The sequence below is a fragment of the Bubalus bubalis genome, chromosome 2, assembly GCF_019923935.1.
Source record: "Bubalus bubalis isolate 160015118507 breed Murrah chromosome 2, NDDB_SH_1, whole genome shotgun sequence".
NCBI classification, from domain to species: Eukaryota; Metazoa; Chordata; class Mammalia; order Artiodactyla; family Bovidae; genus Bubalus; species Bubalus bubalis.
The window spans coordinates 108,747,731-108,761,322 of record NC_059158.1 but is presented as its reverse complement, the minus strand read 5'-3'; the positions used below and the strand labels follow the sequence as shown (position 1 = coordinate 108,761,322).

The following is a 13,592-nucleotide window of genomic DNA, read 5'->3' as shown; positions in this document are numbered from 1 at the left end:
AAAGTCACTCAGTAGTGTCAGACTCTTGTGACCCCATGGACTCTACAGTCCATGGAATTCTCCAGGCCAGAATACTAGAGTGGGTAGCCTTTCCATTCTCCAGTGTATCTTCCTAACCCAAGGATTGAAGCCAGGTCTGCCGCACTGCAGGCAGACTCTTTACCAGCTGTGCCACAAGGGAAGTCCAAGAATACTGGAGTGGGTAACCTATCTGTTCCCCAGCGGATCTTCCCGACCCAGGAATCAAACTAGAGTCTCCTGCATTGCAGGTGGATTCTTTACCAACTGAGCAATCAGGGAAGCCAAAATAACATTGATAATTAACACTAAATTTTCCAAAACTAAGCTGAGTAGCTAATCTGTGTATTTAAGCTCTGAAATGAAATTAAAGTAAATAAGAAGTATATACATAATTGTTTCTTTTTTGAAATCACTCCTCTAGTCTTACCACCATTAGATCTTTATTTTAATCACTGGACAGAATCTGAGAACTGCTATATAATTTTTTTTTAATTAATGATTAAAGAAATCTAGAACACTCTAATAAATCTCTGCAATGCACTTTACCTTTCTAAAGAGTATAATCAGTTGGGAGATATTTATATGAAGATGGAGTAATAAAGGTTTCTATATTCAAAGTATTTCATAATCATAATTATCCAGAGATTGCATACTTAAGGTCCCTGATCCTCAAATACTGGTCAGATTAACTTTTGAAAGTGACTCAAACCATTAGCTGATATTTTGCAAACTGAATATCCAAGTGGTTTATTAAGGCTGTGATTCCACTAATTGTATGTTTTTATATAATATATCCCAACACTTTAATATAACAGTTCCTATTTTGTCTCCTGCATCATGGGAAATGAATGCTCTAAATCCAATGTATAAAGTAGATATTATTGTTATCATAAAACTCTTTTGGGAAGTAGAAGAATGTTAATATTTAATAATGGAATTTGATTATTGTCTTACTTTGAACATGATTATATTGCCTTTTTGTTTAAACAGCCGTTTAAGAAAGTGCTGCTAAGAAATACATTCAGAAATGAATGCTAGAAGATAGATACTGTCACAATTTTACATACTGTCATGCTTTTTAGAAAATAAAATTGCTGGCTAATTAATGTTTTTTAAACTTATTACATAAAAATGCAGAAGGCAGATGATGAAAATTGCTTTATTCTATTTTCAGAGAAAAGCATCCTGAATACATATGGTGTTCACCACTCCAGAGAGAATAAATGATATTTCACTGAAAGATGCTCATGGGTGAATTTGTAGTGTAAATGAATTTGAGACTGAAATAAAATGAATACCATCGGTTAAAGAATGATCTGTTTTGTGTCTCCACATCATTCAGCTCTTTCTATGAACTTGCATCAAGGGTTTCCTTCATTGCATACTAACGGGTTGCATTAAACCTCATGATACTTTTATACCAATTCTGATAACTGTAAGAAAATAACTCCCAGGATGAGCCATTTCAATAATTCTACCATTTGAGATTCAGGTCAATTTAGTCTGAATATTCTTGTTCAAATGTGAATATATGTATAAAAATGTGAGCTGCAAGACAGATTCAAATTCATATCTTAACTAAACTAAAAATTGCTATCCTGCTTATTGAATAGGCTGTCAAGCTTGCAACATTCTCAAGCAAGAGTTACTTACTACAGTTTTCTTCATCTGAATTATCACTGCAGTCATTTTGGCTATCACACCGCCAATGATCTGGAATACAGTTGTTGTTTTTACACTGGAATTCATGAGGACCACAAGTCTTTTTATCTGTAATGGAAAGAACCAGAATTTGCATTGTTGGCTTCCATAAAGATATCCCTCACGGTGTCCTCATTGCCGTGTGAATCCAGGGGACATGACATTTCCTAGGACCTCAAGTCAGTTCTTAACTGAGAAGCATTCCTAGGAAAAATTGAAGGCAAATTCTGACTAATATTTCATTGTGAGCTAATTACAAAGCAACTGATTGGACCATCCACTCAACACAAATCAGTCAATAAAAATAAAGATCAACATTATTGAAAACTATCCTTCTCTTTAAGATACTCCTTCTCTAAGCCATCTTCTATTTTTGCTATAAAGTAGCAGCCATAAAGAAATAGTTATTAACCAAACTGTGTGGTTGCCATCCTGTTTTCCTTCTTTAGAAGTTCTTATACAAAATTTACCTATGGTCAGCTGACCTAAATGTATAGATTACAATAGTGCCTAAGTAAAGACCTTATAAATTGTTAAAGTGCCAGCGTATCTGAACCTCTAAATAATCCCATTGAGTATCATGAAATGTATTAACTAGCCCTTCACTTTACAAATGCTAAGGCAGATATTCTTAGAAGTTTAAGAACTTGAAGCATTTTCACTACCACTAAATAACACAGCTAATTAAAAAAAAAAAAAAGTGTGCATTGACTCCTGATTTGCTGTTCTTTACAAAAAATCTAACTGTGTCCATAGGATCCAGAATAAAAATTTACATAATAAGAGTTTATGCAAAGTTTGGATCAGATATTTAAAAATTTTCATGACTAATATCCAACTGTTTATAGTCTACTCCATTGCTTCTTAAACTGTAATGTGTGTATATATTAATTATTGGGAATTTTGCTAAAATGGAAATTGTGATTGAGTAGATCTAGAATTCTAACACGTTCTCTAAGTGATAATATCATCTTTGATCTATGAAACACGTTAGCAAGGTCAAAGCATCAAGATGATATAAATTCAAGTACATAAAATAATAAGAGTATTGATGTCAATGCACAATTTAAAATTTTCCTTTCACATACTTAGATCAACTCTTTTTTTTTCCCTCAGCCATGTTAGAGATGGATAGTGAAGTGTTAAAATGATTGAGATTGGTAAAATAAATTTACTAAGGTAGAGGAGAAGCTATTTGGTGGCCATTGCTACTCTTTACTGCAAATTGCATTTTACAAAATTCAGATTTAAATAATATTATGAAAACAAAAGTGATTTAGGTTTAATTAAGAAAATTAGGAAATGATCATATATTGAAGATCCAGACCACCTGCTGGGTAAGGATTTTCATAAACATGATCACACTCAATCTTCATAACATTCCTAGGAAGTATTATTACATGCATTTAAGTAAATGAGAAGTAAATCTTAAGAGTTTAACTGATTTCTCCAATTTTACAAAGGTCTTAGATGGCAAAGGAGGAATTTTTATCCAATCCTTCTCCAGAAACATTTTACTTATTTGTAGAAATTCTCATGATAGACCTCAAATGCACTGTTTTACTAATATGTGTGTATTAGATATAGCCTAATAAATATATGCATACTGACAGAGAGAGAGCTAATACTCCCCTCCCCCTCTTCCATCCTGCTTGCATACCTGCCTGTCTGGTAATGATTACTCAGAATTTAACTGTGTCACTGTGTTGAGTACTGTGTTTCATAATATATCCTTTTTGCCTGTGCTCTATACCTAACTTCAGATTCAAAAATTGGTCTAAAATTTACAAAAGTTCTAATGTAGCATTATGCATGCCTCAATCAAGCAACATGCTAGGATATTGGAATTTAAATAACCCTTGAAGATATTGTATCTGATACTGAACTATTTAGTTACTTCATTTTGGAAATTAAAACAAACTCCTCTAAAACTAATACTATAGGTAACAGTAGTTTTATTTATTCCTTGCCATGTGTTGCTTGCATTATTTAAAATATTGTTTAAATTTTTAGAATAGAAGAATATAAGAAAGCAATCTGGATCAGAGAAATAGACTATTTGACTTAGTACTACATTGTACACAGGCAATTCTCCATGATTACAAAAGGTTAACAATCAGTACTGAGTATCAGTACAATGGGTTTTTAAGTTTTCTCCCCTAAACTGTATCATATTTTGTGTTTGAAAGAGACTTACACTTACAAGTTACAGTAATAAGTTCATTACAGTTCATTGCTAAGGTTTCCATTTGGGACATTGCAGAAAGAGTCACATGAAAATGTTAATTGCTTTATGTAAGGTTATTTGAATTTTATGCTTCCAAGCTATTTAACTTTTTGATCCATGACACTGCTTATAAACATTACAAATATAAACTATATAAACTATATAGGTATAAACAGCAGTTCTTGAATTGGCTGCACATTAAAGTCACCAAGGGAACGTTAAAAAATCCCTCTGCCCAGTCCATCTCCATATCAATAAAATCAGATTCTCTGGGGTGGAACCCACATATCAGTATTTTTATTAAAGCAAGCTGAATGATTCCAATGAGCAGCCAATACTGAAAATCACTGAACCTCAAAACCAATTGTAGAACAGAACATATATAATTCCAAATTGTAATACTCCAGAAAAATACTCACAATATGTAGAGTTTTCTATTCATTCATATTGTTGAATAGAAATGGAACAGTGTTTTCATTTTTTGATATTATAAATTTGGAGAAAACAAATATAATATTTGAAAACTTTTCTTTGTTTAATACATTTTCATATGAATTGTAGATACTCAGAAACAAATTGGATCCTCCCAGAAAGGTGGAGTGAGGGACCATCAAAAGATAAAACTGTTTGTAATATATGCTATACAGGGCTTCTTTATATGTGCACTGCCTATTTCTCAAAAGAGAGAAAAGAATCTGGTTCTGTGATGCCTTGTGGAATAAGGACTGAGAAACAGGGGTGAAAGATAGATTTAGTTTTCTCCTTATACCAAAAGGAAGCCAAAGGAAGCTATAAACTGCTGAATTAATAACTGAATTTGGAATGTTACCATGCTATGTGTCAGATAGAGAGTTTCAACAGAGGAAGTCAACTGGAGTCCCCAGCCAGCAATCTCGGACCTTGCAATAGAAACAAAAATTTGCAAACTACCACTTCAAGCTTAAGCTCAAAGCTAAGTTTATTAAAGCATAGATAAACTCTCAGAGAGAGAGTGGGGATGTTTCTGGAAAGTAAAACAAGCCCGCCTATAAGGCTTAGGGGCTTCCCAGGTGGCACTAGTGGTAAAGAACCCTCTTGCCAATGCAGGAGACATAAGAGATGCAGGTTCCATTCCTGGGTCAGGATGATCCCCTGGAGAAGAGCATGGCAACCCACTTCAGTATTTTTGCCTGGAGAATACCATGGACAGAGGAGCCTGGTGGGCTGCAGTTCATAGAGTTTCAGAGTCAGACATGACTGATGTGACTTAAACACACATGCATACAGGCTTCAGCTTGTTTATAAGTTGCTCTATGAGGAGGTGGAACGTAATCATGGGTGAAAGACGGGGAATAGCTATTTGATTGACTGCCCTGATAACTGTAACTCATTCATTATTGCTCATGTCCCTACCCTTGGTTCACTAAGAAAAACCCATCTTGGGTGTGTGTGGGGGCTAGATTTTATTATAATGTTGGTATATATTAAGTCTGAGTTTACTAGAAGTTACATGCCTGTCTAGACAGGGCATGCAATGCCCAGGGCCTTCTCTTATGATACTGTGCTCCCTCTTTATCAGGATAAGTTGCTCACCAACCAACCAGAGTTTCACAGGTTCTGGGTGAAGTCAGAGGAGGGTCTCCAGATGGTTGGGGCCTAACTGGCTGTCCCCCAAGCGAGGGTCCTCAGATAGTTGGTGCTTAGCTGAATTATCTCCCTCTTGTTTCTTTCACCTCTGTCACTTCCTTGTTGCTAATGTCTAACTACCTAATAGGAAGGGCACAGGATACAACATCATTGTATATGTTTATTATATATCTATATCTATATATATATATATATATATATATCCACAATAACAAAAAGTTAAACTTTTACAATGGTATCAATGAAACAACAAATATCCAGGAATAAAGCTAGCAAAGTTTGTGCAAGACCATACTGAAAACCATACAGCATTGCTGAGAGAAAGTTAATATGTCCAAGAAAATGCAGTGATATCTATATTCATGGACTAAAAAACTCAAATTACTATAGCTTTCTCTAAATGAATATACAGAATTAATGAAACCTTTACTAAAATTCCAGCAAGTTACTTTTGAAGGGTTAGGTTATCCTAATCTAATTATTCTTAAGAAATTGATTATCCTAAATTTATATTTGAATGCAAACGATATAGAACAATCAGCCAATGCTGAAAAAAGAACAAAGCTAGAGTATTTACAGTACCTGATTTTAAGTTTAAAGTTACAGTATCAAGAGAGAATTAAACAAAATGAAACCAGAAATATAAGTCTACACATACAGTTAACTGATTTTCAACAAAGGCTCTAAATCAATTTAATGGGAAGAGGAAACTCTTTTTTAGCAACTATTACTGAAATAAGTGGCTATCTATATGAAAAAGATAAATCTCAACCCACCATACCCATACACAAAAATGAATCTCAGTTGATCATAAGTGTAATATAAAGCTTCTAGAATATTGGAAAGTATTTTCATAATTTTGGAGTAGACAAAGATTGCTTGCTTACTAGGTCGCTTCAATCATGTCCAACTCTTTGGGCCACCATGGACTAGGGCCCTCCAGGCTCCTCTGTCCATGGGATTCTCCAGGCAAGAATACTTGAGTGAGTTGCCATGCCCTTCTCTGATTTCTTAGAACACATAAAACAATAATCAAAAAAATTGGCAAATTGAACTTAACCAAAATTAAACTTTTTTATTCTCTACAAGATATCATTAAGAAAAATTAATTGACAAACTTTTCTTCATATTAAAAATTGGAATATTGAAATATGGAGTTTTTGTTGATCATGTTAATATTCTGTAATCATCACTATCTATCTTCCAGTTCAGAAAACATAATGATTACAGGCAGCTGGGTAACATGCAATGATTCTTGTTACAAAAAAAAGTAATGTAGTCACAGAAACACTGAAGCAAAAAGAATTATGATAACAATGAAACTGAGCCTCCATCATGGAAGCTCCTTGTTTCCTTTTCCTGACTCTTAACATCATAGAGTTAGAAGTATGGGGTTAGAATTGGAGTTCGCACCTTCTTTTCTACTAATAGAAAATCTTGTCTACTACTGGGGGCAGCATAATGGTCAGTTATCAAAACATAACCTGTTTATATAGACATCATTATGTTCTTTCTTTAAATCAACCTTATACAGTTTGTATAAGACCCTTATGGCAGAAAGTGAAGAGGAACTAAAAAGCCTCTTGATGAAAGTGAAAGAGGAGAGTGAAAAAGTTGACTTAAAGCTCAACATTCAGAAAACTAAGATCATGGCATCTGGTCCCATCACTTCATGGGAAATAGATGGGGAAACAGTGGAAACAGCGTCAGACTTTATTTTTCTGGGCTCCAAAATCACTGCAGATGGTGACTGCAGCCACGAAATTAAAAGACTCTTACTTCTTGGAAGAAAAGTTATGACCAACCTAGATAGCATATTGAAAAGCAGAGACATTACTGTGCCAACAAAAGTCCGTCTAGTCAAGGCTATGGTTTTTCCAGTGGTCATCTATGGATGCAAGAGTTGGACTGTGAAGAAAGCTGAGCACCGAAGAATCAATACTTTTGAACTGTGGTGTTGGAGAAGACTCTTGAGAGTCCCTGGGACTGCAAGGAGATCCAACCAGTCCATTCTGAAGGAGATCAGCCCTGGGATTTCTTTGGAAGGAATGATGCTAAAGCTGAAACTCCAGTACTTTGGCCACCTCATGCAAAGAGTTGACTCATTGGAAAAGACTCTGATGCTGGGAGGGATTGGGGGCAGGAGGAGAAGGGGACGGCAGAGGATGAAATGGCTGGATGGCATCACTGACTCGATGGACGTGAGTCTGAGTGAACTCTGGGAGTTGGTGATGGACAGGGAGGCCTGGCGTGCTGCGATTCATGGGGTCGCAAAGAGTCGGACACGATTGAGTGACTGAACTGAACTGAACTGATACAGTTTTGATCTCTTAATCTAAATCTGCCTCCAGGTCTCTTTTAGCATCATATAGAATTGAATATACCTGTATATGCTCTTAGCAAATATTCTAAATCTCATTGACTGGTTATGAGTTCCTCAACAGTGATGATGCAAGTTGACTCTTCCTTATGTTCTGTAGTAGGGAGGGTTTACTGACATAACTTTTTCGTTGACATATACATAGTAGATATATAACATTATTATTGGCTTTTTTTGTCGTTTTGAACTTACTATTTCCACCACTGGTGAAGCTATTATTCATGGACCACTGCCTCCTCTGTCACAAAGGGAAAATCTGTGACCCAAGGTGGACTCTTCCCTTAGAACACAATTAGTCTGCAAAAATAACATGTTACTGATGTTTAAAAACATTTATTTTATAACTTAAATCTAATAGATGATTGTTCTCTTTTAATATTAAAGAAGTATAAAGGAGGGCAGTGCAGGGATTGTATGGTGGCTAGATAGTATCCTGAGGAACACAGATTTCTATCATTCTGCTCCACCATCCTAAGTAACGGCTACCATTTTTCTTAGTCACTTCATGGCTCAAGATGACTACTAGTGCTTGAGTCATTACACTGCAGGCCTGAAGGAGGACAGAAGGGCAAAACAAGAAGGCTTTTTAAGAAAACTCCTCCCAAAATATTCATCCTGAAAGTCCCACCCAAGACTTCTGGTTACATTTCTAAGGTCAGAACTTAGTCACATGACAATATCTAGCTTCAAGGGGAGATGGGGACTGTGATGACTTACTCTGAATAACAATGCATTAACAAAAGATTTAAGCTTCTGTTTCTAAAGGGGAAATAAAAATGGGTAGATTGATGGGCAATTTAGGAGTCTCTGTCAATAAGTAAACGAAACCAATTAAAATCATTTGAGGTGATCTCCATGGCTGCTGAAAGGGAGAGGATTTCATCTCTTTCATGATTGCAAGTATTATAACCTCAAGTTGCCATGGGTCATTTAAAAACTATGTACAGTATACCCATCTAAGAAGCCAAAGTAAGTAACAGTTCAAAATTGGAGGAAAAGATAAGCCTCTGATGACTGTGTGAATTCTTAAATCCAAATTGTGCCTGAAGTTAACTCTATCCACTCCTTGAAATTGAGGCAGAAAATTTATGTCCCCACTGGTTTGTGCTGAATTTCTGTTATTTGCAGACAAGAGTCCTAACTGATATAAATACCATACTATATTTTCCTTAGAAAATAGTATGGACTCCTAATAGTAATATTCTTTTCTGTATGTGATGATTTACGTAATTTCCAAAGTATTTCATTGGCTTATAATTACTTGGGAAATGCAGTCTCATTCTACAAGAAGTCTCAGAATTAGGCTCTATTTAAAAACAATTTGCAAACTCAGGCTTCCATGAAAATGGGAATTGGTAAACGTTTTTTGAGCATATTCTGTACATGACAAACGTGACTATAGCATTTAGTGATATTGATTATCTAAAAGCTGCAGGCTGCCTTGCACTGTAAAGTGTCCAGTAGATCTGAAAATTAATTTCATGTTACTTCTCATCAATCAGGGTAATATTCCTCAATGAGCACTTACATGCACAACCTGTTCTTCTAGGGGAAGTGGAAATAATATGTGAATGCACCAGCAGTTGAGAATAACAATGCCAGCTGTAGCTTGTCCCAGTGGGATTCTCTTAGCTCTGCTTTGCTTTTGAATTTTTGATTTTTTAAAACTTTTACATTAGTCTTCCAGGTAGAGAAGATAAAGGCTTTTAAGTAAAACACATTAACAATGACATATTTTCTTTATAAAGAGGTGAATCTATAATAAGCTAGCTCTCTAGAAGCTCCAATCATAGCATTTTAAAAATTGCATTTTAATGCAATGTATGTAATTTTCAGCAAAATTTTTTGAATGCACATTATGCAGTTTTAGAAATTATCATATTACATTCTGTAATGCCATCTATCACACCTGACAAGAATTTGTGATTTGTTTTTTAATTTAGAAACTCATATTGTAAACTTAAGGGAGTGAAGTGAGGGGAGCTTATTCTAGTATGCATCTAAAACACAGTTTTCTTTTATTTTATCTCCAGTACCCTAAAACCTTAAAGTCACAGTTTATATCATTCACAATGCTTAGGAGAAACACTGCTTTTTGTGTGGAGGAAAGGGTGTGTGAAAAGAAGCATGTTTTAGCAATAGCATTGTCTAGTGGCCAATTTCACTTTATGCTAGCCTACCTAAAATCTTTATTGTCATATCATCTCTTATTTTCATGTGAAAAATCATTTCAATAGAGAAGATAATGGAAAGTCATGATAACAGCATAGACTCTATTTTTAAGGACTCAAATAACAGCTGTAAGGAAGACTGGAAAAGGATAAAAAGAGGAAGTAGATGTAGTTGTGCCAGATGAGAGTGACCAACAGTTGTCAGTCTTAGACTCTAACCTAATTATGGGGATATATGGTAGGATGCTCTCTTGCCCCTTACATACTTAGACAATCTTTAAGATTCCCATCTTTCAATTTTTTTTTCCTTTAAAATGAATTCAATGCATATTTATATCTGATATAAACTGAAAACAAAGGTTTTGTTGTAAATTCATGGTGGGAACAGAAGAGAAACAACACGTTGAGCTATTCAGGGTCCCTCAAATGGAGGGATATCCTCAGATTCTTGAACCCCAAAGTAATGAAGTCCTGTTTTGGTGTATGGGTTTTTGAAATGCATGGTGTCAGTGCCACATCTACAATCTTTGGTACTCATCACCCCTGTCTATGCTAATCCAATGACTTTCTTTAAGAAAAAAAAAACAAAAAACTGGAATTTAGTTTCTCTACAGCATTGTTGCTTCTGCTGCACAATGAGGTGAATCAGCTATATGTATACATATATCCCCTCCCTCTTGAACCTACCTCCCATCTACCCCCACATCACACCCCTACATCCCACCCTCTATTTCATCACAGAGCATAACAGAGCTGCCTGTTAAGCCAGTGGCTTCTAACTACAAGCATGTGGGACTCTCTGCTTGGCCCTGATCTGGAAGTGCTTTTTAGGGCACTTATGCCCTTCTCTTCCTTGGAGCTGTGTTAAACAAATGACTGACAGGATCTGGTGAATAAATATCTCAGCTCTCTCCTTTGTTTAGGGTAACTGATTATTCTAAACTATCTCACAGAATTTCCTTGTAGAATGGATCTTGTTCCTGCAATAAATTGCTCAATAATGTACTTTCTATTCCCCCTTCCCTTCCTTGGTTAACTGCTCATCATTACTGATTTGTGGAATCATTTCCCCAATAAACCACTTATATTCAAAATCTTGTGAATGAAAGTTCTAATTCTAGGAAAACTCAACTTAAGAAAGGATGTACTGTGCTGTGCTTAATTGTGTCTAACTCTTTGTGACCCCATTGATTGTAGCCCACCAGGCTTCTCTGTCCATGTGGATTTCTCTCAGCAAGAATACTGAATTGGGTTGCCTTGCCCTCCTCCATGGAGAAGGCAATGGCACCCCACTCCAGTACTCTTGCCTGGAAAATCCCATGGATGGAGGAGCCTGGTGGGTTGCAATCTGTGGGGTTGCGAAGAGTTGGACATGACTGAGTGACTTCACTTTCACTTTTCACTTTCATGCATTGGAGAAGGAAATGGCAACCCACTCCAGTGTTCTTGCCTGGAGAATCCCAGGGACAGGGTAGCCTGGTGGGCTGCTGTCTATGGGGTCGCACAGAGTCGGACATGACTGAAGTGACTTAGCAGCAGCAGCCCCCCTCAAGGGGATCTTCCCAACCCAGGGATCAAACCCAGGTCTCCCACATTGCAGGTGGATTCTTTACCTTATGATCCATCAGGGAAGGGGTGATGATATATGTTGTCATTTAGTCAACAAACATGAATTAATGCCTATCATGTACTTGGCACTGTTCTGAGCTCATAGTGTTTATATTAATGAAGAAAACTGGCATAAATCCCTACCCTCATTGAATTTATATACTAATGGCCAAGTGGTGATTTGAAACTAGAAAGAAAAAACAATAACAACTACAACAACAACAACAAAACGTTGACTGAAGGGTAAAGAGTGCTATAGTGAGAAACAGAGAAGAGAAGAGAGAATGTGTGTGGAAGGGGGGTTTCAAATGATAGTCTGCAAATGTTATATTAAGAAAGTGACCTTGGGATTTCTCTGTCGGTCCAGTGGCTAAGACTCTATGCTCCCATTACAGGGGACCAGGGTTCAATCCTTGGTCAGGGAACTAGATCCCACACATTGCAACTAAAGATTCTATTAGCACAGCCAAATAAATAAATACTTAAAAAAAGATATTTTAAAATAAAGTGACCTTCAAAATTTGGGAAAGAGAAAAGGATTGAACCATGTTACATCCCAGGAAGAAATAGGACCTGAAAGAATAAGCAGGTCTGGAAAGACCAAGAAAACAGGGAGATGAAGGTGACTGAAGGAGAGGAAACAGGTCAACTTCAGCAAGAGTGCTGGGAGAGATTAGGAAGATGGTCCATTGGTACAGATGGGCACTGACACTAATCAAGGTTTTGTACAGAACTTCTCTTGTTTCTATTCCTTGGAAGAGAACATCTATATTTGGCCATTTCTTTTTGGCAAATGAATTTCAAGTACATTTTAACATTTATGCCAAAATAAAGACAGAAATTTGAATGACTGCTAAATGGTTATAGCAATACAGAAACCCCAATCTTAGAAACACCATGATGGATTCTTTGGTCTGCATATATTCTGGATAATTACCTTTTTCTCAGCTTTTGTGCCATACTTACAAAGCTAGCACGGTAGCATACACTGATAAAGGTATGCTAGGTAAAAACAAGCCAAATTCATCTTTGAAAGAAAATTGCGACTCCTACAGAATGAAATGCATCTAGGGATGAGATTTATTGACTAGAGGTCAATAATTTGATTTACTGACTAGATTTACTGCATAAAAGTACCAAATAGGTTTATCATTTCAACCAGAATTGTATTTCCTTTTATATAGCACCGGCATTTTTTATTTCATTGTGGTTGGTACATCAAAATTTGGTTATACAAAAAGATTTCCAGGTAAATATTGTTATGAGCAATCTTTTAAAACTGATATTAGTATTTTCAGATACCATTTAGAACTTTATGTTTTAGTTTGAAAACAATAGCACCTATTATTTACTGAGTGTTTTCTCTAAGTTCAAGGCTAAGCTTGATTCATGTGATCCACTGAGCAACTCAGAAAGGAATGTATATTGAACAGCTGAGAATACTAAACCTCACATTACAATAAATTACTTGTCCCAAAGCCCACAGCTCTTAAACTGCAAAACCAGGTCTTGAATTCATATAATCTCATTAATACCTATACTATAAACCATACTGAAACGAACACAAATAATTCCTTCAAGAAAAGTTCTCCACTGCTTCCTTCTTTCTCCACTTTATACCAAAATCTCAGTTTTATGGACTAAATGACTAAAATTGCATACATGTCAAAAGTTGAGCTAAAGTGAACTCAAGGAAAACACAGTTGCCTTTATAAAACCCTGTAGCTGTAAAAGGTCTAACCTTAGAGGGAAAAATATTATATTCATGTAAGGAGTATAATTTATACTCAGAGATAAATATGGATAAAAAATTCAAAGTCTTCAGTGATAAAATTTGTTATTTCTGAACTGTGTGAAC

The 13,592-nt window shown here is 35.8% G+C and overlaps 1 protein-coding gene across 1 annotated transcript in view; it reads right to left on the bottom strand.

Annotated features, from left to right (window-relative positions):
* The window catches only part of LRP1B (LDL receptor related protein 1B), a 2,209,913-nt gene that overhangs the window by 202,604 nt on the left and 1,993,717 nt on the right, over window positions 1–13,592 (bottom strand). The window contains exon 67 of the mRNA XM_025261770.3: window positions 1,675–1,791. Within this exon, the coding sequence (XP_025117555.3) occupies window positions 1,675–1,791 (117 nt within the window). The remainder of the gene's footprint in view (window positions 1–1,674; window positions 1,792–13,592) is intronic.